We start from the raw sequence: 23,393 nt of genomic DNA, 5'->3' as shown, positions 1-23,393 counted from the left end.
TTCTAGGCAGTAATTTTTCAGGTGTTGCCTCCCAGATCTCTAAATCAAAATTGAAAATAAAGTATTTTTGAAATAATCTGACTTTAATGTAGACCTCACAGCTAAAAAGGCATGAGAGAAGTGCTCCTGGAAAGGACATTTCCCTAAAAATGTTGGCCCATGAATACTACTTGGGCAAAATGAATCAGTGTTACAGAGAGGCTCAGAGTCCTTTCTGAAAAGCTGTTAGTGGCTTTGGGGAGACCACATGCATTGCTAGAGGTGTTCTGTTCTGGCATTTACTTCTGAGAAAATCTAACACAAAAATGCACCCAAAAAGGTAGAATTTTTTCTCTCTGTGTTCCTCTAGAGATATTTCTACACTATTGAATCAAGATGTTATCAGCATCATCAGGGAAAACCTTGCCATCCTCAGAAGTAATATAAAGTACCATCTTTACTGGTAGTAAAAAGCACTACAGTGTAGAGTGCATAGTATAGCTCTTGCCCCCCTTCAAATATGATGTAGGAGCATCCCAGTGGTTAAAAACAGTGTGTATGATGGGCCAGATGAATTCCTCTTGTGAAGTATTTAATTTTTGCCTAGAGAAGGAGCTTAGAAAATGGGCAAAGACTAAATGACGGCTGCAGTTAGTTAGGTGAGTTACTATCAAGCATATATATGATGACACAATGCACATTTTAAGAACAGAAAATTGGAGTAAAATTTGCTTTTCTTTAACTCGGTTGAAGCAAAGCTGTTGAAGTTCAGTCACAGAGAATATCTCTTAGCCAATGCTAGAAGGAGTTACTAATAGATCCCTAATTACCACAAACTAACCATTAATAACAAGATGACCTAAATGAGTTATACACTACTACTCAGTTGTTTAAACAAAATGAAAATAAATGTGCAAGATTGTTATAAGAACCCTTGACAGAAAACCTGATTTTTATAATATTGATAACTAACAAAGCCAGTCCAGTTGTGTATCATTATCTGCGAGAGAAGGACAGCCTGGTGACTGCAACCCCTCAGAATTAAATGCACCAGTAACTGGGTGTGGTGAAATGATTTTGCTGTATCTGCTGCTTACCGGAAGGCCAGGCTGTCCTGGTAAACCATCTAATCCATCTCTGCCTGGGAAACCGTCTTCACCTCTGATACCAGGCAGCCCGGGATCTCCTCGGATTCCTTTGGTGCCTAAAGAAGGCCTTTCATTGTTAGACTAAACTCTCATTAAAGGTATAAACAATAGAAAAATACATGTGATATGAATTTTTACTCTACCTTTAGTAGTTATATGTAAAGAATCTCCCTTTTCTCCTTTACGTCCAGGAAATCCAGGTGGACCCAAAAATCCCTGGTGTTACATGCATTAAAAAAAAACAACAAAACAAACCAGAACTGTTTAAGAAATAATTATCAAGATTTGCATTTCCACTGTCCTGCTTTAAAAAAAGGTCTCCTTAAATTTTACTGCTTTTCCACTACTTTCTGTGAATGATTTCCTATTCAGTAATCCTGTTCTTGTGCAGAATCTTTACCAATTAATTAATAGGAGCAAGGTCTCTATGGCATGGTAGGGAAGCTTCTGCATGAGGATGGACTAGGACATCTGTGTCTTTCCATGAGCTAGAGTCCTGCAGGTGCTGCAGCTGCAGAACTGAACTGGAGATATGTGGTAAATTATTCAGTGTTAGCCACCAAAGAAAATGCTGTAAGCAACTTCCTGGCACTTGGGAAACAACACTCAGGGCTATATTGACATGCAACTCTTCCTGCACACCACTACCTATGTGGACAGCTTCAGAGGGATTAAGTGACCTGCCCCAAATCGCAGACCTGTGGGATTGTTTTGGTTAGAAGGGAGGCCCAGAGCTCCCTGGTCCAACTCAGTACTTGGAGATAGAGCAGGTTGCTCAGGGCCTTGCCTAGCCATGCATTGAAAATCTCCAAGGAAGTTGACTTTCTTGCAAAGGCAAACTGTGGTAAAGATCAGTCTCTGGCATTCCTGATTCTGTGAGAGTGCAGAAATCTCTTCCTGAACAGCTCATCTGAAAGTGATATTGCTAGCTGCAGGCCAGGATCAAACCCATCGTAGGTGCCAAGACCAGAGGTTACAGACTCATTTACCATTGACTATTTTATGCCAGTTAGCTTTAGTTCTGCATAATTACACTCATGGTCTCTAATATATAAGCTGTGCACGATAGATTTCCATCAGCCACCTCTTACTGAATTCCAGGGCAGACACAGAACGAAAGAGATGTACTGGATAAATTAATTTTTTGTTTAAAATATTCCTGTGCCATATATTATTTAAAAGGGTGTCTTTTGCATCACTGCCTTTTAGTGACATTCTGAGTGAAAACCACGTGTGGAAACTGTATCTCAGCTGCAGGTCATCTCAACAATACAGGTTTGCACTTCTGTTAGTCTAAAGGAGGAGATCAGAATTGAGTATAAGAATCCTGCTTTAACTGAGTCATATTTTAAAACTATTTTAATGGTCACCGAAGCCACATCTGTACTCCATGGTGAAGATGTCTCTTTTGAACATTCATTTTCTCCAGGCCAAAAGAAACCTCAGGAACTTAATATAATACTGAATTATTTCACTGACTACATACCTGCAGAAACCTTCAGCAGTAATGCTACATTAACAGTATGATCTTCACATTGCTAGTATTTTGTTTTCAAGGTTTAGACGTTCAGTATAGTGCAATTTAGTGCACAGGTGTTATCAAAATGTTTTGCAGTTGCTTCTGATTTCTGATAGTACTACAGATGCTTGAGAGGGTTCTTTGTTCAAATAGAAAGTGGACTTAGGATTATGTGGAAATCTTTTACTCTTCCCAAGCCATCCTGTTTTAGCTTCCATCCTAGCAATTTTTGGCTTTCAGTATTTTGCAGATAGCAACTTGAGAGCTATTGAAGGGGCAAATAAATAAATAAATTGTACTTTTCATTGTTTTCCCATGGACATTAGCTTGAGGGTTTTTTGTTTGTTTTTGTTTTTACTTCTAGTGGGCATATAAAACTAAGCAATAAAGAAACAACTATCTCACTTTTGCTCCAGGGTAGCCAGGAAGACCATGTGGTCCTTGATCACCAGGTTCTCCTTTTCTCCCAGGCTGGCCAGGGGTTCCTGGAAAGCCAGGAGGGCCACGGGGGCCAGTAGAGCCTCTTCTGAGCTCCTCACCCAAAAGGCATGTAGTGCAATCCCCTTCTTCGCCTAAGGAAAGGATTGGAAAGACAAGAAAGAATGCTCTGTCACAACAAAGAGATGTGCAGCTGTATCCATTTTATTTATAGACTTGTGAATACTTGAGTAGTTTCTCAGATACTTGAGAAAAGTACTCTTTTTTTTTTCCCTTACAAGAAGCCAACAGTGTTTCTTTGTTGTGTTAGCCTCAGATCAAATTCATTGATTCCCATGCATGTCACTGTTCAAAAATCTCAGAATCAATACAGTGGGAGCTTTCCATAATACATAACAGCAGATCATCTGTTATTTGTTACAACCTACCTTTAGGTCCTTTTGGTCCTCTTGGCCCAGGGAAACCTTGTATACCAAATCTACCTGGCATTCCCTCCTGTCCTTTTAATCCAAAGAGAGGACCTAGAAATTTAATCAAATAAAAATACAATTTAACCTAATAGAGATTTACTCTCCTCCTTCCTTCCTATTTCTTTGAGCTGCACTGCACCTATGCTCTTCTGTTTCCCCTTATATAACTTACGTCTAACCCAGCCTGGTGTGATGTGTTCTACTCTCTCTTCTCTCCATCTTCTCAGGGCTTCTCACACCCATACTCTAACTTACACCTCCTGTGGCAGATGATCCTTGCCATTCTTTGTTTTTTCTCTCACCCTGAGTTGTTTTGTTTCTCTTACTCAGCCCAACCTACTTTGGATTAGCACAAGCAGACAACACTGGATTATCTGTACATCTCTTCTCCATCCCTGCTCTCACACTGCAGAGAGGTGCTTCTCACAGAAGCATGGCACAATCTCAGTCAGAGAAATCCAGTTCTTTCATACCCTCCTTGACATTCGTATCCATTCCCCAGCCCAAAACAGACCACCTTTCTTTCAAATATTCTCAGGAATGTCTAAAACTCATGTAAACCCTTTCCTTCATTAATAAGCATACAAGGCGTCTCCTCTGTGTGTACCCCCCACTGCCCATTTAGTTTCATTCTGTCAATCTACTATTTCCCTATGCCTTGACAACAGATGTCTTTAAAATAAGCAGATGGTCCTGTGAGTTCTCACCATCTCTCTTCACGCACTTACCAGGGGCTCCAACAGGACCAGGTGGACCACGGAGTCCCGGTGATCCATCCTTACCCGGAAGCCCAGGTGGTCCCGCAAAATAAGCAGGAGATCCTCTTTCACCTTTTTCACCTTTTGGTCCCATTTCTCCAGGTAACCCTGGCTTATCCCCATCCGCTGAAACAGAACCAGGGAAGAAGTTCAGAAACATTTCTTAACAACGCTCCTCAAAGAGTTGTAATGTAACAGAAGGAAAAGTTCATACAACTGCATCTAACATGCGAGAAAAAATACAGATATTTATCACAGAGCAAAAATAACTGCACTTTTCACTGGAGCAAATCAATAGCTGTTACTGATGCAAGGCTCTCTCATCATCTGTATTTCAATTGCTAGAGCCCTATTGGGCTGAAGGAAAATGATTCTCTCATTTTTGCCCCCCCAGTTATTATCTACCACTCTACATTGGTCTGCATATACACTTCCCCCACGCTGACCTTGTATTAGATAAAACTCACTATAAAGTTAAGGTGTCGGAACATATGTTTGTTGCTGGGATATTACCATCAGAGAATCCAGGGAGACCAGGCAACCCACGATCTCCCTCCTCTCCTCGGTCTCCTGGTATTCCAGAAACTCCTGGGAAGCCTGGATCACCTCTTGCACCTGAAAGACATCCCCAGTTCCACAAAATGTGTTAGTGCAATGCTGCTGTATGTTAAAAAAGCAAACATTATGAACTTCAAGGGCTTCAGAGTATTAGAATTTACAATAGTTTCTAAAAGGTAGCTTTAGAAATGGAATGACTGGAATGGTATGGAGCCACCAAGAGTAAGAAGAAGGATGGTATCTCTCAGCTTTTACTTATATGCAGCCAGAGCTACATTGCTCCAGGGAAGCCCAGAAGATCAGCCCTCTGAGGAGAGTTCCTCCTTTTCCTACAGAAAGTTGCTATTTTAACAGATGTGTGATATGTGAGCTTTCCTTTTCTTCCCAGTATGAAAAGCATCTGCCTGGGCACAGCTATTGCCTGCAGAAAGTATCATGCTCTTGTCAAAGGTCAGTGATACTAGAAGACATCTGGTGTGTCCGGCCCCCTGCCTGGTTTTTCCTCTCTCTACACAGTCTCTCTTGTTCCTAAAAGCCTGGCAGGGTATTCAGGGTGATTTGACCACTACTTTGGGCCTCTTGCTCCCTTTCTCTGGGTGTCAGGGAAATATTCATTCCTAGTTCCTCTGGCTTTCAGCAAGACTAGTAAAATCAATGGCACAAGGATAAAGGCTGGGGCAATGGCATGTGATCATTTGCTGTTTGCTGGCACCTTCCTTTGAAGAGTTTTGGCCTTGGCAAACTGCTATCACTTTTTATGTAATTCTAGTCTGGCCAGCCAGAGCCACCCTAGCTCTGCAGAAGAGCCAATGCTTAATGCTACAAACTTTGTGAAAAGAGCACAAAGGAAATTTGTCAGTGTAAAAAAGGAAAAAAAATCCTCTTCTATTCCTCAAGGCTTTTTTAATGTCTGAGTTTTTTCTTTCTTTCTAAATATTAGATGATAAGAATACTCTCTGCTGTGCTGCCATTACTCCACTTTATCCAGAGTCTCTGAAAGAGAATGCAGAAGACAGACTCTCCCATTCATCCTTTCACTGGACAACAAGGTCACATGTTTTTTTTGCTTGTTTCTTCTCTGTGGATACAGGCATGCATGAATGCCTTTTGTATAGCAATCCAGCTTCAGCAGGATAGACAAAGAACTCACCTGCCTGCAAAAAGGTGATTAGGGCACTCTCAGAAGGCAATTATAGCTTCTGGAACACTTCATCAAAACACAGAGTGCTTTAGGAGTTGCTTTGTCAGAATGTCCTGCTTTTGATCTATGCAGAAGGTAGTAAAACACAGCTAAGATAAACAGTCTAAGCAAAGAAGACATACCTTTCCTTGGGATGCCGGAAGGAAAATAGGAATCTGGTCCTGGAGGACCCATCTCACCAGGCTCCCCCTGTTAACAGAAGTGGAAGTATAACACCTAAGCACATTATTCTAGAGAATTTCTTTTAAAATGGAAAGGTATGAAACAAACTTTCAAAGGAACTAATGTGACATTCAAGAGGCCTTAGAGATTTCCAGTTAACAAAGCACATAACTGTCCTACAGTGACAATAAAGACAATTTCTGCTACATGACAGAAAAGAAAGCAAAAATGACATCTGGTATATTGCTTCTGGCAAATGAAAACAAAGCAGTACCTTGCTTCCCCTAGGACCATAGTCACCGGGTGGACCATCAAATCCTGGAAAACCCTGTAATATACATAAAAATGATTGTCTTTTCCTTTATCAAGAAGAGACTCCAACTATTTTAACTGTATCATCTGGCTTTCTGCGATGTCAGTGTGAAAACTATGCAGAAGAGCTGCTTAGATGGTTTCCCTGAGGCGTAGTAATTTGGGTAACAACTGTAAGACTTTCTGAGTTCTGATATTCCACCTCTTGGACCAATCCTAACTTTCAACAAAGGCCAGAGGGACCTGCTCTGCCTCAGGGTCTGTTGCTCCAGGCAATAGTGCAGATGAAAGGAGCACCTACACTCAACACCATTCCATGGACGCTGCAGGATGGAGGAGGAGAAAGGGGATGCCCTCTGTGCCAGCTGACCCTGAGACACATGGGCCAGGAAGCCAGAACACACCAGTCTGCTGCAAGAAGACTAGAAAAGTTGGAATCATTACAAATGGACATATTTTCACTGGAATTTTCACAGTGAGCAGCAATATAGCACTGAAGGGCACAGGTTCTTTTCGCACTTTTCCATGGGACTGGGGATTGTTTAGCCACAGAAGGGTTCCCTGGATAAATGAGAACCCAGGATCCACCCTGAAGACACCTTCATTCTACTCTCCCACTCCTCAGCATGCCATATCGCAGAGAAAATTTTCCATCCCTTCTCCAGCAAATGTTACAATATTTAAGGTCTTGCTCACTCCATTCTTTTAAAAGGTTTGAAATCCAAACCACACAGATTAAAACATGTATGGTAAAACATGGTACATCTTATCCCATGAGAGTGTATTTCAGTTAATGGGGTGAATAGAAGAGTGCAGATTTCAGAGATGCTGATACGGGTGAGATGATATCATCTGTGTTCTTTATTCAATTCTTTGACAACTTTTGTTCTCTAGAGAAAATGTTCATATGTACTCTGGAAAGAGACTAGTGTTAAAAAAGGTGTGCTTTTAGTAGAAAACAGCGGACAGATCAACAAATGATATTAATCAACACGATTTTGCTGAAACCAGTAGTCTGGTGTAATTCACATTTATAATTAGATTATTAGTGTGCTTTTTCAAAATTCAGTATCTCCTAAGTTTTATAGAGGATACAATTCTTACATAGAAGTCAAATGTTTATAATGAGCTCTGTAAGTCGTTTGAAGACGTTTTGAAGCAATACAAGTAGCACAGCTCTCAGCAAGATGCCACTAACTGGACCATACATTTCAGAGGCCTTTCCAATGGCAACTGTACATCACACCATTCCAATTGGAGCCTCCTGAGTACCATGTGTAAAATTTCTTTACACTAGGTGGAGCTGGTGGTCTAAAAGCGAAGCCAGAAACTTCCTAATTAACTGCAACTTCATCCATGTGCTGGCAGGGTTGAACAATCCTTTCTTTCTTAAGAATGAAATCACTCAAAAATCAATGAAAAGGAGGTTGTTGTGAAGAGCACATAGAATAGGGTGTCCCCTCTTGCACACACGTTATACAATGACACTCCACCCAAACCAATGTACTTTTTGCTAAAATTGTTGCCAAAATTCACCCTTAAATAAAGGGCAGCCACTGACCACATCTGATTGGAGCATGAACCTATGTTGAGGTCAAACAGTGGGCTTTAATGGGTTTTGCATCAGCCTCTCCATGTATGTATTACTAATAGCAAATTCCCTTCCACACCCCCAGGTTTTGGCATGGGACTGAACAGTTATGCAAATGTAATTTTTCAGATTACATGTACTTTCATGTCCCATGTGTTTCATGTTATTATTGTTATGCCTTAGTGGCAGGACAAAACCTAAACAACTAAAGATGGCAAAACATGGAAAAGTCATGCATCCACAGCTATTTACCTCATGGAAGTGATTTCTAATGCTGACTAAAGAAGCCTTTTTCTGAGACCAAACAGAAAGTATGAGATCTTCTCTGTCTGACAGAATGCTATTTTAAATATTTGGGTGCGTTTCCATGGGGACAGAGATTCAACTGGTATATTTATCAGTTTCCCTCTCTTCTTCTTTTGTGATATCCAAGATAACCACATACCTCAACCACATCCACTGAAAGTTATTCAATAAAGTAAATTTCTGCTTGTAGAAAGAAAGCTACAGAAATCATGGTCACAGTAATGGGAACTCCTCGCAGTGTTCTTAAAAGATGCTCATGGTTTAAGCAAAACCAGACTTTAATTATATAACCTCACAGATGAGAAAAATAACTGACCCGAAATTACAATGATGGATGAATCCAGACAAGATTTGTTAGACTACACCTGGTGTAATTACAGGCAGAATCTGTCCTCTATAGTTTACGTTTCAGACAGATTGTCTATAAATGTAATAGAAACAAGAGTCTTATGTGAAAGACTTACTCTTTCTCCACTGAGTCCTGGAAAACCATTGATGCCAGGCAGTCCCTATGAAGGAAAAAAAAATAAATTAGCAGCATAAAGTGACATCCTAACATCCTCATGGCTAAGAACCACTATTATTTCTTAGATAAAATACATCTGACACCTTGAAACTCTTAACAGTCACAGTTCAGGTAAGTTTTCAATGAGATTTTTGTATGGTGCAAACAGAACAGGTCTGAATCTAATCTGGCATTTGATTTTTTCTCTCTTTGTCAGTACATTGTAAATGGACCGTGAAGATTTCAAAGATGACCAATTCTTTTAAAATGTATGCTGAGAACTGTTCTCATTCTGTTTAAGCACTTCAGAAACACTGCCCCAAAACAAGCATTCATAGATGCTACAAGGTAGGATTTAAATTAGCTGTCGTTTCTGGGCTTACAACATGTTTGCTAACCATGGCTGAAGACAGCTCAGATGGGAACAGTGAAATACAGTCTGTGGTGGGGACAAGGACAGTAGCTGTGGCTAGTGAGCAGAGCTTTAGGTAAGAGATGCACAAGGCTTCCCAGTGATGGCGCAGGCACTCCTGTGAGCCCCGTGGGGCCCTTCCGCTACCATTTCAAAATGGCCTTTTTGCTTTCCTACATCAGGCAGCTCTGAACTGGCCAAACTTGGTGGACTGAAGAACTGTAATTTCTATAGTTTGTTTGTCTGTGTTTTGTTCCAGAAGGCAAACTCTCACCTTGGATTTGCACATTCAGCTAGGTGAATTTTACTGTTAATAAGTGACTTACCCTTTGTCCTGGGAAGCCTATTACCCCTTCTTCACCTTTTTCAGGAGCATAGAGAAGTACACCCTAGGAAACATTGCAAGTCAGTTCAACATATTTCCTCATTATGTGCAAAAAAATGACAACACTGTTTTATGTAAGCTAAACAGGAAGAAAGCATCACTGTAACACATGGAGGATCTAATAATAGCTGCATGTGAAAGAACTGTTGTCCTTAAAATTAAGTGTAACATGCTTGCTTTGTTACAATACCAGGACCAGGCCATTAGGGAAAGGACAGCTACATCAGCATATAATCTACAGTTTTCCTAATGCAGTAAAAATCCTACATGTGTAAAATATGACCAGCAGCTGAAGAACTGGCTAGCAACTGCACATGGAGGGCATCAGGCTCACGCTGTGACCTTCTCCCATAACCTTGTGGAGCTGCTGACCAGACCATCTGAGAAAATAAAGCTCTGCAAAATGCTCAGTGAGGCATCCCTGATTTGTAAAGGCTGTATTTTAAATCACTCTGGGAATTCAAAAGGAACCACTCAATGGCAAAGCTATTTAGTCAGTCTAGAGGTTGCCTGCGAGTTATAACTAAACCATGTTCAGTCAAGCCTCATTGACAGCTCTATCCAGTGGATACAGCAACATACAGGATTACTACCCACTTACTCAAGAGATATAAAGACCCAAGAGACCAAAAGTCTGTATGTACTGCAGAGTAGACTAAAACGTATTGAAAAATATTCCATATATTTACAATTATTGAAATCTAGTGAAACTTTAAAACATAGATCAGAAGAGTAAGTAAAGAGATTTATTAATAGTTAAGACTAAGATTAAAGATGCGTGAGGGAAATCTTATTTTGCTACACCAGTAACAGAACAATTGATTGTGCTGTGAATTTATTATACATTAAGTTGTTCGGTTTTCCTAAAACATTAGAATTAGTGTCTCTGCTTTTAACACATCTAAATTGCTCCATGTCCATATTGTATCACTTCAATGAAGAGAGCACCAGTATTGAATCCAATATTTTTATTTGTCTTTGTTCTTCTCCACTTGACTTACCGGAATTCCAGGTTCCCCTTTTGGTCCAGGATCTCCTCTTTCACCCTAACAATAAAGAAAAAGTATTCCGATATGTTGGGCATTCCTGTTTACATTTCAGTAACTTTTATGCAACATAAAATGCCAGATATTTATCAGGAGAGAAAAAACACCACTTTTGTGCTGTTCTTTATTAATACACTTGGAATCTGAAATACACGTTTTCATAAAAAGTTTTGGAAATCACTTTTTAAAAAAATATTTGATAATTTTTCAGAAAAAGTATCTAGGAATGTGAATGTCTGGCTGTTTCCAGGTTTATTCATGAGATGTCTGGGTGCTGAGTGCTTAAATACTGCCTATGAACAAATGCACATTCTTCCATTTTTACCTAATGTTTATATATGAATTATTTGATCAAGAGCTTCTAGGATGAGACAAATCATGGCCTAAAGTCTACTCACTATAGTGATGACATCTCCATTGACTTTAACAGCTCTCCAGGTAAGTAGCTCATGTGAAGACATCTCTGTTTAGTCATGGAAATCCCAACATGTATGTTACTTAATGCAGACTGCAGAGCATTAAAAGCATTTTTAGATCTTCCAATATCATACAAATTTACTCATTGCAAGAGACTGACATAGTTAATGCCTTAACATTATAAGATCACCGAAAGACTTTTGTTCACTGTAGCAGATGGAAAAGAAACAGCTGCTCACACAGCAAAGCTGAGCCCTCCCTGAATATGCCTACTGTGAAAGGACCTTCAGGTCGGGTAAGTAGGTGCCATTGTTCAACTATCCCAGGTGCAGAAGTGTATGCACACCTGAAGCAAATAAACTGGATTTCCAGATAAGGGAAGAGGCTAATGAGAGGCAAATCCTGTGAGGTAGGATAATCCTTTTTACCATGCCAATGTCCTCCCTTATATGATGACTCTGCTGTAAAAATCCCTCCAGGGAACCTCAAAGACATTTTGCATCTGGCCTGGACTATTCATCTCAAATGTTGGACCATGATGGACCATTACTGATGCTGACATAACAGGCCGCTGTAACATCTTAGGAAGTGCCAGAGACTCCTGACATGTCCCATGACACCACCCATTGTAACACTCCTCACCCCAGGGGAGGTACAAGGTGTTCCTACCTGAGTTTGAAGTGCATAACTCATGAGATCTTTGAGTTTGGGAGGTTTCCCCCAGCTCCAATGGATCAAGACCATTACTTCAACAGGACTGTGATAACCAGTTCAATCAACAGACATGGAAGCTGCAACTACCAAGCTGAATCGCTGGATCCAGTGGGTCATGACTATAAACATCTAAGGACCTTTATCCTTTCTTTCTCTTCCTTCTCCTTATAAATTTCCTAAGTGTCATTTTTATGCTTTAATATTGTTATATTACTATAGATGATAACACCTACAATGGCAACGTATCTGTTTACCTTTGAAACAAAACTGTTCTAAAGTAAACCCTACATATATATATATGTTTACAAATGTTGATTATTCATATCATTTCACTCTAATCCACCTCAAGGGATTTATTAACAAGAACGTGGGTTACCCTTCCCCTTCTGGGGTCGGTGGTAACACTTATCTTACTGCAGAAATTTCATGAGCCACCTAAACTTTCTAACTTCAAATATGGGATGAAAAATTACTTGTCTGGAGGATGGTGTCTGATACAGGATATACACATACAGGGTATGAGTATCTCTGCTTCCATGAAGAAGCAGTAGACAAGAATAAACTGCATCCTCCTGTTCAATATTTCTCCAACACGTATGAACAAGCATAAATTCTAAGTACCCAAACATCTGCACCACAGAGGTAAGTTATAAAAACAAACACAGTAATGATTTCTCAGCAGGTATTTCTGCTTGTACAATCAGATGTGTAATGGCCAGTAGTTGCATACTTAAACAAAAAGAACAAATTTGCCTAAGGTATCTCTAGACTTGGGAAGTACTTTCTGAATTACTTTAGCCACCATAGTTTCAATCAATACTTTCTGGTCACAGTTGTGGAAAAGTAGCACATTTCTCTTTTGATATACTAAAGTCTTCTAAGTTATATATGTAAAAGCATATTTGTACAATATTTTAGTTTTGGTACTGCAATGCTCTTAATTTCTTTTTTATTTCATCACAATACCCTCTAGTTACCTTGTGTTTGTCAGACGGGACACCCGTCAGTTCTCTTGTAGGAAGCCCAGGTGGACCTGGAGGACCTGGGGCGCCCTGAAGGAAAAGCATGAAAGTACATTGACTAATGGTTATAAACCTTGTCAAGCTGTTGATCAGCACAGGGTCTGGGAAAATGCAAAAAAGCAGGAATACAGATTTGCCTGAGCTAGGAGTATGGATCTAAACCACATACAACGATAACAAAAAAATTGATGGCAAGATGAATTTATTTTATGCTGGTTTAACATACTTGCTCTTGCCCTGCATGTTTCCAGAATAACAGCAAAGATTATCACTTTCTATAAAGTGGCCTGGCTTTATACATTTCAGAAGTGTTACCTCTGTGTCAACGTAAATGAAGGCACAGATAGACCTAGACATGTAAAAGCTGGTTCGGCTATGACATTCCTTATGGATGATTACTGTCAAAGTTACACTTTGTTTTTTCTCTTATAATTACATAATCCAACTGAAAATCTAAAATAGGTTTCCTTATGAACAGCAGATAACATCAACCTGTCCTTTAGTAGTGATATTAATTCGTTAGTTTTCCTTTACCTGTTCACCTTTTTCTCCATAGAAGCCAAGGCCCCTGTTGCCCTGCAAAAACAATAGGTCAAAATTTACCAAGTGTACAACTCAATTTTGAAACCTAAAATTCAAATTTAAACATGCTTAAAGACCTCTTCAGTCTTAAAAGTCTGTAGGACACCACTGAAGAACTTCAATCAAATAATAGTCTAGGTTTACCTCCAAGTATTTTTATAGATTTAGAAGTGTTTTTATAGACAAACTTTCAGAGAGATAACTCTAATTTAAATCTCATGCTACCAATGCTTCTTGCAAGAGACTTTGAGTCATCCACTAAGCAATGTTGTAAAACGATCAAGCATTTCTTTTGCAAGATTTTTAATAGCATTGAATGCTAAATAAAAAAAACTTAAGTGGGCTGGAACAATGAACTCATGTATTTTTTCCACAGAGATATAATTGAATATTGTAAAGACTGCAAGGATTCTCTGTTCATGGGAAACTACTGTGACTACAGTAGCAAATTAAATTTGGCTCTAGAACTGGTTTAATCTTTTCAGGGTAGGCGATCCCAGTGTAAGATTAACTTCTCATGGTATACAGCCAACACAGAAAGTCTTGTGCTACACAGTCTTTGGTGCAGCCTGTGGTTCTTTATTTTACCGCCTTCAAGTGGGTCTTGGATAAACCTCAGCAACACAAAATCAACATTAACTAGTTTGACACAAAGACTTACTTGTGGTCCTGGTAGTCCTGGGGGCCCTGGTCGTCCCTGAGGAAATACAATAGGGAGAGCAAGTTACTTGTTGCTTTCTAATCAATGCATGCAGGAGTCTAGTTATTTTCTGTCTGAAACATAAGTATACATTTAGTAGGCAGTGTATTCCTCAGCATTCCGTGAGCTATCCTCACTATACTAGCTGTATTTACTGTTCTGAAAAACAACCTCCTAAGTCCCATTGTAAGCTTTCTGAACAGAATAACAATTTCCCAGCTTAGACCTAATGAAAACCCATTTTTATATCAAGTAATAAGGACTTGTGCTTTTGGATCCTGACTTAGTAATGTTTGAAGGTCATTAAAATTAAGCACATCGTTATGTGCTTCACCAGACTGGTGTCTTGGTACTGCATCAGTCTGTAAAGGGTATTGAACTACCATATGCATCTCAGATTACCTATTTGGGATTGTACAGAATGAAATCAAAGGGAGATTGTGGAAACTGAAACCGAAACAGGAAATAAATGTGCCAGAGCCTTACAAGCAGTAGGAAAGCAGCTAACTGGAGAGACAACACGCCTTGCTTTGGAACCTGTGTTACCTAACAGACTCCAAAAGGCTCTACCCATTAAAAACTCTGTCAAATGAGGGAAAGGTGGGGTGAATAAAAAGCATGAACTGTTCAGAGAAGATGGTGAATGAGTGATGTAGAGAGGAGAGAAGGCTGCAGATGGAACTGTCCACCTACTGAGCCCCAAAGGGGTTGCAAGCGCATTATGCAAAACCAAGCCTGACCTGTAAGGAAAAGATAGTAACTTCAGGTGAGACCTGAATGTGTTAGGCATCTCTGCCTGGCTATGTACTTTTATGTGCATGAACACAAGACTTGTTCTGAAAAAGCTGCTTTTGAATCAGTATTCGTTAGTCAAGTAGTTTGTGAGTCACTGCCTAACCTACTGAGCAGATGCGCTGCACAGTGTATCCCTCTGCCTGGAGACCTTGCAGGGACCTGTGGGAGCCAAGCTTCCCTTTGTGCAGTACCAAGGACTTAGAGAAGAGGAATGATGCAAATTCAGACCTCTGAAATGCTCCCAAGTCATTCTCACAGGTGGGTCACAGCCTTAGAGGCAGTAAATATAGTTGGATGTATTTTATTAAAAAGACACATTGCCAATATGATAACCAGAGGGATGCAGTCATGGGGCTCGGCAAATGTAAGGTTCATAGCACTCCTAACATCCAAGAAAAAGCATTGGAAATGTAAGTCATTGCAGGATGAGCTCCTGTGTGAAGGTCATGAACTTTGTGGGTTTGCTCTAAAGGAAGAGTGAACAAAGGACTGAGGAGACTGCCCGTCCCGTCAGGAGGACCAGAAGAAAAAGACAAGGTGCAGTTTACTCCAAGTAATAAAACAGGCTACTGCAGAAAATTAACTTTGTAAAGGCTTAGTGCTGTGGATTTAGTCCTAGAATTACTTTTTTTATTTTTTGAGGAGGATGTCCTTGAAAACAGCTATGGAGGCTGTGTGTAAGAAGCCCTGAATTATTTTTTTCCCCCTAAGATCAGTGAGGTAGAGCAGGTCCAAAGTTATTGTCCAAACTGAATTTTGACAAAACAAATACTATGAAGTTGTCTTACAGGAAAAGAAAAATAATCTTAAAGAAAATGAAATATATTGAATTTCGACATCTACTTCTCACCCATAAAACTATTAACCACAGAAATAAGTAATGCAGAAAATGGTATCTGGAGAGAACACAGTCTTCCCAAAGAACTCTACAGACACAGTTGTTCACATCAGTGCCACAAATGTTGATTTTAGAAAAAGACTGAAAAACAGTTAAAAAAAATAACATTCCAAATACTATTCAATCTCCTGTGGAAAGTGTAGGGAGCTGATATACATATTCTTTATGAGCAGAAAAGGTAACATATTCAAATCCTGATATTTCTGATAACTCATTGTAGGGATGTGTAGACTGAGCAGCATTAAATAATCCTTACAAACAAGGCTCTTCCAAGAAGGTTAAAGAGCTACAATATCAATCAAAAGCTTCTGACAACACAGGACAAAAGAAACTATATCTCTTTCTGCAGTATTCATCTCTGTAGAATCTGTCTCAGTATGCCTTTTAAAAGCTTTTACGTCCATTGACACCTACTTGCTATTTGTAACCTAGGTTACAATCAAACAAATTAAACTTGTTGACATAATTCTTCTATTAAGGTAGTTTTCTTGAGAACATATTTTAAATATACTTACTGGTCTTCCTCGCTCTCCTCTTGGACCCATAGGTCCTTGAATACCAAGTGTACCTGGAGGTCCCTTTAAATAAAAGAAAACACCAACCATGAATTAATGTTGTTCTGATATCAGTTACTGTTGACACTATCACATTCACAGTAATACTACTTACTGGAAAACCATTGAATCCTGGATCCCCAGGATCACCCTAAAAAGAAATCCAACAACAAAGAAGTAAGACATGCAATAAATACTATATATAAAATCAATAGAATTTTTCCTCACTCAATTTGTTTCTCATTCAGAAAACTAATTACAGCATACAATGCTACACAAACTCTTACATACAGATGCATTCCATACAGATGTTGAGATTACTTAATGTAGGCCACACAGATTTTGTACTTTCTATATATAGTGTAGTTGCATGCAATGCAGTAGGAAGGTACAAAGTTGGCTGGTAAAGTTAGGGATCCAAACTACAAGGCTGGAATATACAACAGACAACAATGAATTCTCTTTAGAAAAGTCCTGTCTAACCAGTGGCTTAGTTAGGGTTATAACTTTAGCTGAAATGTGCAAGCTCATTTTTCATAAGTTGCATGGGAATTACCAAATAATTTTTATTCTCTTCTGAGTCACTAAAAGCATTTAGAACATACTGTTTTCAGTGACCACATATTTTAACTGCAGTACATGCTGAAATGTTTTTGGAAACTGTATCCAAAAAATGTTCCAGCGCAAAGATCTTCCAATACCCATAAATAATGTGGTATTCAGTCCAAGCACCTCCAATCATTTTGAGTAGCATCCTAACTATCTAGTTAATTTGAGCTTAGTTAACATAATAATTTGTGTACTTTCTGAAATGAACACAGGTGTCAGTATCCATCCTTGGCCACAACATACTTGAGCATTTCTTAAACATTACTTAATCATTCCTAACTATTAACAAGTGCAGATTTGAAGAGTTTCTAAAAGGAAAAGAAGGTTCCATTAAAAATACAGGCAACTTACAAATATGTCAACAGAAAACCCTATTTTGGCACTCATTTCTGGCACAAAATACACATAAACAATGTCAGCAGATCTCTGTTGTGCTGAGTATGGTTCAGAAGCTGCTTTTAAATAGGTCACAATTTATTCTCTATCAGCATATGTAATCCCTTATCTCCTTCTGATATCTTCAAATTATACAAGACTGTACAAATAAGAAAAAGGTACAAGTGATTATCTAACTAGTTTTAAGGATTAGACACAATAAAGCACCCATAAGAATAGTTGGGGCTTAATAAATAGCTAAATAAAAAATTGAAGTATATTTTACCCTAACTCACTCAAACTCTTGCATGAAAATTTTACAGAAAGGATGCTAATAGTAACCAGAATCATTCAATGGACAAAACTATGGCAAAGGAAGGATTTTGCCAAGCGTTATACAAATGTAGTCATTGAATAAAGAGGGTTAATACTTGAACTACATCATCTACAGTGCCTTTGCACTCCACCTGTAGGCTGGAATTGCTTGCAAATAACTGAGTGGAGATTTTCTTTCCTGCGATATCAGATAGACTTTGCTGCCTTGCAAAGCCTACACAAAATCAAAGTGGGCCTCTTGGGACATGCTCATCACAGTGTAAGAAAATATCACGCTCCATCATCTGCTTGCAAAACAGTACTGAGCATGAATAGCTCATAGAAGTCACAGACATACCCTGTGTCGACTTATGATCTCTGGCGCTATTATATACGGCTCCCCCTTCTGGCCCTTTGGCCCTTGGACTCCCTGTAGGTGACCAAAAGAAAGCAAAATGTAAGCTTTCATATCATGTATGTTAACACATAAACAGTTAACAGTAATGAAAAATATTTGTTGGTGTTTTCATAAGTATACATATACATACTGCTGTTCAGAGGCAGAGACTATGCCTAGCTTTAGAAATTTATGGTTTAGGAAAAAAGTGTAAACCTTCAAACTACACAGAATTTTTGATTCTGGGGGAGGAACCCTCCATTACCTGGGAGCGGTATTATGGAGTAGCACCTCCTTAGTTAGAGCTGATTTTGTAGCTTCTCAGGGCTGACACCTGTGCTGGTAAACCTAGGAGCCCCTCTGGTAAACCTAGGAGCCCCTCTGCTCACCTCAGCATGATCCTACATATCCCACCATGGAAAACCAGTATTTTGGTTGTGGGGCAGGGAAGAACGGGTAACTTTTATCAGAAATTGTGAGTTTAATATTATTTTATTGCTGTTGATCACAGCTGTACAGGTTTTCCTAAAGTAATCTCTCTGCAAGACCTATGTGACAGGTATAGCTCTGAGCAGACCTTCTGGCACTGACTGCAATTTAATGACTAAGCATAAGGCAGTGTGTCCATGGTAAGTCAACAGGAATGCTCTGCTGAGCCAAAAGGGAGCTGCATTAGGGGATATTCCATTGGCTTCCAACACATGTGTGAATGAAACTCACTTCAGCAACGTTCTTGGCTTCAGGTACTCACTTACTGCCAGCTACTTACAATGGTACCAGGGAAACCAGAGTGTCCGGGAGTTCCCGGGTCACCAGGGTCTCCTGCTGTCCCATTACAGCCATCATGACCCGGTTTCCCCCTTGGTCCTGGCTGCCCTGGATGACCCTGTTGAGAAAAAAAAAAAGTGTTTATCTATCCATCTGTTTCTAGTTTTCCTTTTCCTGTAGTCACACAGTATTTAGACATTCTCACATTAAGCCCAAGGCTTGGATCCATGGGAAACTAGGATTTTCAAAGACAGAAACAGACAGTGCCTTTTTTTAATATAGCTGCAGCTTGAACCAGATGCCCCAGACAGCATGAAAAAATGAGTAGTGAAGGACCTTTCAGAGAGGGTAAGAAAGCTATGCTCAATGCAGGCTCTGTTAAGCAAAGAACTATGCCAGATGAGGCTGCTGCGCAGGGAACCACCAAGAAGTGAGATTGTGAAGCATTCTTCACACTGCAAGAGTGGGAAGAAAGGTTCCTCACTGACTTTGAACATTCTAAGCCAGGAAAAAACTCAGAGACGCTGTTGGAGTTAGATTGAGTGTTAGAATGAGGCTGTGAGTATGGAAGAAAACAGCAGTGCTGAAAGGTAGGGAGACAGGGGCACCGTAGAACCTTGATATAGAGTCTCTGAAAAGTTACTTCTATCTCAAACTGGATTTCCATTGCTGTACCCACATTCACCTTAATTACTGTTGTTTCTGGTTTGCACTGAGGCCAATAAGAAGCAAATTTTCCTTTGAGCAGCTTTTATCCAGGGGGCTCAGTCAGAAACAACAGAAACTACCATAAAATATTTCTCCATTCTCCTTTATCTATGGCAAGAGTTTTCTCTTTGATCTTCTCCATTGTTTAGAAAAAATCTGTCCATGTCCCTACCCAGCTCAGCACGGCACTCCTCACCCCAGAAGCTATTCAGCCTTGCCATCATTCTCTCTTGGCCCCCAGCCCCACGTCCTAGCACTGTGCCATTACAGTTCATTCATTTGTCTGTCTACCAGCCCTCCCATAGTTGATGTCAAGTCTTGGCCTGAGAAAACTGATTGGAGAATGTAAGGGAGTAAGAAGGGCAAGGGACCTTGAGGAGAGGACACAATGAAAATGCAGGTTCAAGTACTGACTGGAAGGCAGGGCCAAAAAAGAAAGCTTGCTCAGGTGAGAGAAGCAGTCCAGCTATAGCAAAACTGGGCTTCATGGGGAAGTGATTTACTCTCCTTCCCAGGGTGTTACAGTGCTCAGAAAAAACCCAGCAAGATGCAGTGAGATGAACAAGATCCTTGGCTCAGGAATATTAATAGAAATGGGAAAAATGGTTCTTCTTTTCCTTTCAGAGTGAGAAAGAGGAAGATGAAGAAGATTGTGTGAGAGAAATCCCTGAAACTTGATAGGGAGCTCTTCTGGAAACAAAAAAGGGTGAAAGGAGAGTGGATGTGGATGCGTGGGCTGCAAAGCGGGGCCCCAGTGTCAGGGAGCACTATAAAGGAAACCCAAGCCTGGGAACTCTGTCCAGGGATTCCAGTGACTCAGATTTCTTTGTTATTTTATGACACAAGATGTAAAGAAGTGTAAGCTGGGAAAACACTGTGTTGTGAACTTTATCCAGTTTTCCTCTTGGAGTGTTTCAGCTTCATGGACCTGGTCAATTTGTTCAAAGTTTGACACTGTTTAGTTCTCAGTAAGTTTTTTAAGACTATCTCAAGTGTGCCATACTAGCTACATAGCAAATTAACAGTGGTTAGCATTCTTAAAATCACTGGTGTTTCTATGTGCTTTGCAAATCTGAAATAATTAAGGAATGACCCACTCGTGTTCTTCATTCACAAGCTTAAGAGATGTAAAGTACTTACGTCACAGGTCTTTCCTACAAAAGAACATACTTAGCTGAGTAACCTCCACAGATGCAGGAAATTTTCCATGGGACAAAGCAAATAGACCTTAACTATCTGAGGAAATGAGAGAAAGCACAGATTCTACTCTATTGTTGCTCACTTCAGTAAATGCCTTGAACTGAAAAGTGTGTATGTGGCTGATGTAGAATTTAACCCAGACATTTTAATTAAAGTACAAAGGCTTTAAACTAGCCTGCAATATTTGCAGTTGGTGATTTCTTAAAGATGAAGTAACCTGCTACTTACAGGAATGCCATCTGCCCCAGGAAATCCAGTGACTCCTCTTTGTCCCTAGAGTGAAACAGAACAATCAAAATTAAGTTCTGCCCAGTATTTTGCTTATTAGCTCAAACATTTGATATTCAAAAGTTACCACTTCTCCTTTGGGTCCACTTATTCCTGGATATCCTCTTTCACCTTTGTGACCTTTGGGACCTTGCACTCCTGGGATCCCCATCAATCCTGGTGGTCCAGTGAACCCCTGTGATCCAAGGAGTCCTGGCTGGCCCTGATAAAAAGAATAAAACAGCATTTATATAGGAACAGTTGTGATGCATGAAACTGGATTAGTTATCACTGCTGCATTGGAGTCAATCTCTCAAAGAGAAAATAAATACAGAATCTCTTTCCATTCCAGTAGGCCAGGCTCTTTGACGAATGTTAGCTGGAAACACCACACAGAAACTCCAGCAGCAGTGACCACATTGTGCATGAGGTCACAAAATTAACACATGGATATTAACACTTAAATCAACATTCATCACTTGAATATTCATGGCTACTCTATGAAAAAAATATTTTCTTTGGAATGATGCTCTTCAAGACCCGTTCTCCAAAAACATAACCAAATATGCTCCAACCAAGTAAAATATGCTTAACAGTGAAATCAGCTTAGTGGCTGTATTTATTTCAAGTGGAGTTTGATATTTAATGGCAGGAATTTCTGCCTCTTTAGGGATGATATTTCTATTCAGCAGTGGAGCCTGAAAATGAGACATGCATGTATCTGCACAGGTTGAGGAGTTGCACACAGTGCTCACTTGTTATCCTCCTTTTCCAGCACCGGTTCTGCTCTGCAGGCCACTTCAAACACTGTTTAAAAATAATCCCCATTGACTGCCAACATCACAAGGCTCAAAAGGGGAAAAAACAATTTTGAAATGGCACAATGGTAGTTTAAGTAATGGATTGTGGCAATATATCTGACATCTGTGAACCGAAGCATTTGAGTGTCATTCCAGACGAAGCATCACTGAAGGCACATGTTTTCATGCTCCGCAGTACTCACTGCCCTAATGACATTAAATAGTGAATTGCCACAATATTTTCTAGAGAAATATGCTTTAAATAGGGAACAGTACCATTTACCATGACATTCAAATTAAGTAAAATAGAATTAAAGATTTTAAAAAATGCAATTAGAATTTTTTCATAAAGTAGCTGCAAGAGCATCAGCATCTCACAAAGAAAGAATTACAGCAAAACATGAACAGATTGTATTTATAAAAATGAGCTGATAAAATATAATACCTTGTTTTAGTATAAAATTTTACAGTCTTTATTTACAGTGTCACCCATGCCTGCAAAGAAAGAGCTAGAAGATGAATGCAATCCCTGTCCAAGAAGGCTAATGGTTCAACTTCATTTAATGCCATTGAGATAGGAAGAGGGTGTGGGGACTTGAAGAAATGAACCTGAAGATATCCTAATTTCCTTGTATCAAGAAGTTGTAGCAAAGATACTAAACAATGACATACTGATAGCAGGCAACATTTATTTTATTCTCATAATGAAGGATAGGCTCATTTGTAATACACTTTCAAAATTTCATAGTCAACAACTATCCATAATTAATTTATCTATGCTACAGTTGTCTTCATTCCACATATCCGAAACCAAATACTATGACTGAAACACAACTTACTTGTAGTTTTAAAAACAAATCAGTTTTCCATGCTGCTTTCATAGAAAATAAACACAACACTTGGAGTAGGATTTTATATTTTAAATCTTATTATATGATGTCAAATGAATCCATATTAAGAAGCTGAAAAAACAGCCAAACACAGTGCAGAACTCAGTGCAAGTCTTTTCCTTGGAAGAAGACTGGGAATGAGCCAATATGACAGCTGAATTACATGGAATTTCTTGGGACAAGCCACCAGGATGGATCTTTTGCTACTCCGTTACGATTAATACTGATGGTATAGGAGCATTGCCAAAGGACAGCATGAATTTAAGTGTTTGAGCTGTTAGCATAAATTCCCTCTGCTTATAATCAAGTTCAACTTTATCTAGCATCCCTACTTCTAAACTAAGCCTGCCCATGTGGATTATTAGATGCTAGGGAGCAAAGGTCTTTTCAGGTTAACAAACTGAGAAGGAACAAAGATTTTATGAATATATCTAGAACATAATATAACTCATGTTGGCAGGTGGCATATGCATCTAAACAAGCAGCTGCTCGTTTTCTTATTCCAGCCAAAGCCAGCTATTATAGATGCATCTAACTTCACAGCAGTAGGTTTTAGTTTTTTAAAAAAACAGTGACTCTCTAGAAGTTATTC

At 39.4% G+C, this 23,393-nt stretch overlaps 1 protein-coding gene across 4 annotated transcripts in view; it reads right to left on the bottom strand.

The window, feature by feature from the left end:
• Positions 1–23,393, bottom strand: part of COL4A2 (collagen type IV alpha 2 chain) — a 143,811-nt gene that overhangs the window by 30,982 nt on the left and 89,436 nt on the right. For all 4 annotated transcript variants that reach the window (XM_071567578.1, XM_071567491.1, XM_071567331.1 and 1 more), the window contains exons 5-24: positions 21,200–21,334; positions 21,073–21,117; positions 18,938–19,054; positions 18,130–18,201; positions 16,588–16,623; positions 16,434–16,496; positions 14,187–14,222; positions 13,478–13,519; positions 12,899–12,973; positions 10,746–10,790; positions 9,686–9,748; positions 8,907–8,951; positions 6,508–6,561; positions 6,194–6,260; positions 4,826–4,927; positions 4,283–4,438; positions 3,513–3,605; positions 3,052–3,218; positions 1,271–1,343; positions 1,077–1,183 (exon numbers count right to left, since the gene is read on the bottom strand). In XM_071567578.1, coding sequence (XP_071423679.1) covers positions 1,077–1,183; positions 1,271–1,343; positions 3,052–3,218; positions 3,513–3,605; positions 4,283–4,438; positions 4,826–4,927; positions 6,194–6,260; positions 6,508–6,561; positions 8,907–8,951; positions 9,686–9,748; positions 10,746–10,790; positions 12,899–12,973; positions 13,478–13,519; positions 14,187–14,222; positions 16,434–16,496; positions 16,588–16,623; positions 18,130–18,201; positions 18,938–19,054; positions 21,073–21,117; positions 21,200–21,334 — 1,593 coding nt within the window. The remainder of the gene's footprint in view (positions 1–1,076; positions 1,184–1,270; positions 1,344–3,051; positions 3,219–3,512; positions 3,606–4,282; positions 4,439–4,825; positions 4,928–6,193; positions 6,261–6,507; positions 6,562–8,906; positions 8,952–9,685; positions 9,749–10,745; positions 10,791–12,898; positions 12,974–13,477; positions 13,520–14,186; positions 14,223–16,433; positions 16,497–16,587; positions 16,624–18,129; positions 18,202–18,937; positions 19,055–21,072; positions 21,118–21,199; positions 21,335–23,393) is intronic.

Source organism: Pithys albifrons, chromosome 1 (assembly GCF_047495875.1).
Source record: "Pithys albifrons albifrons isolate INPA30051 chromosome 1, PitAlb_v1, whole genome shotgun sequence".
NCBI classification, from domain to species: domain Eukaryota; kingdom Metazoa; phylum Chordata; class Aves; order Passeriformes; family Thamnophilidae; genus Pithys; species Pithys albifrons.
The sequence above is the reverse complement of the archived record's forward strand: the minus strand, read 5'-3'. Positions and strand labels throughout refer to the sequence as shown.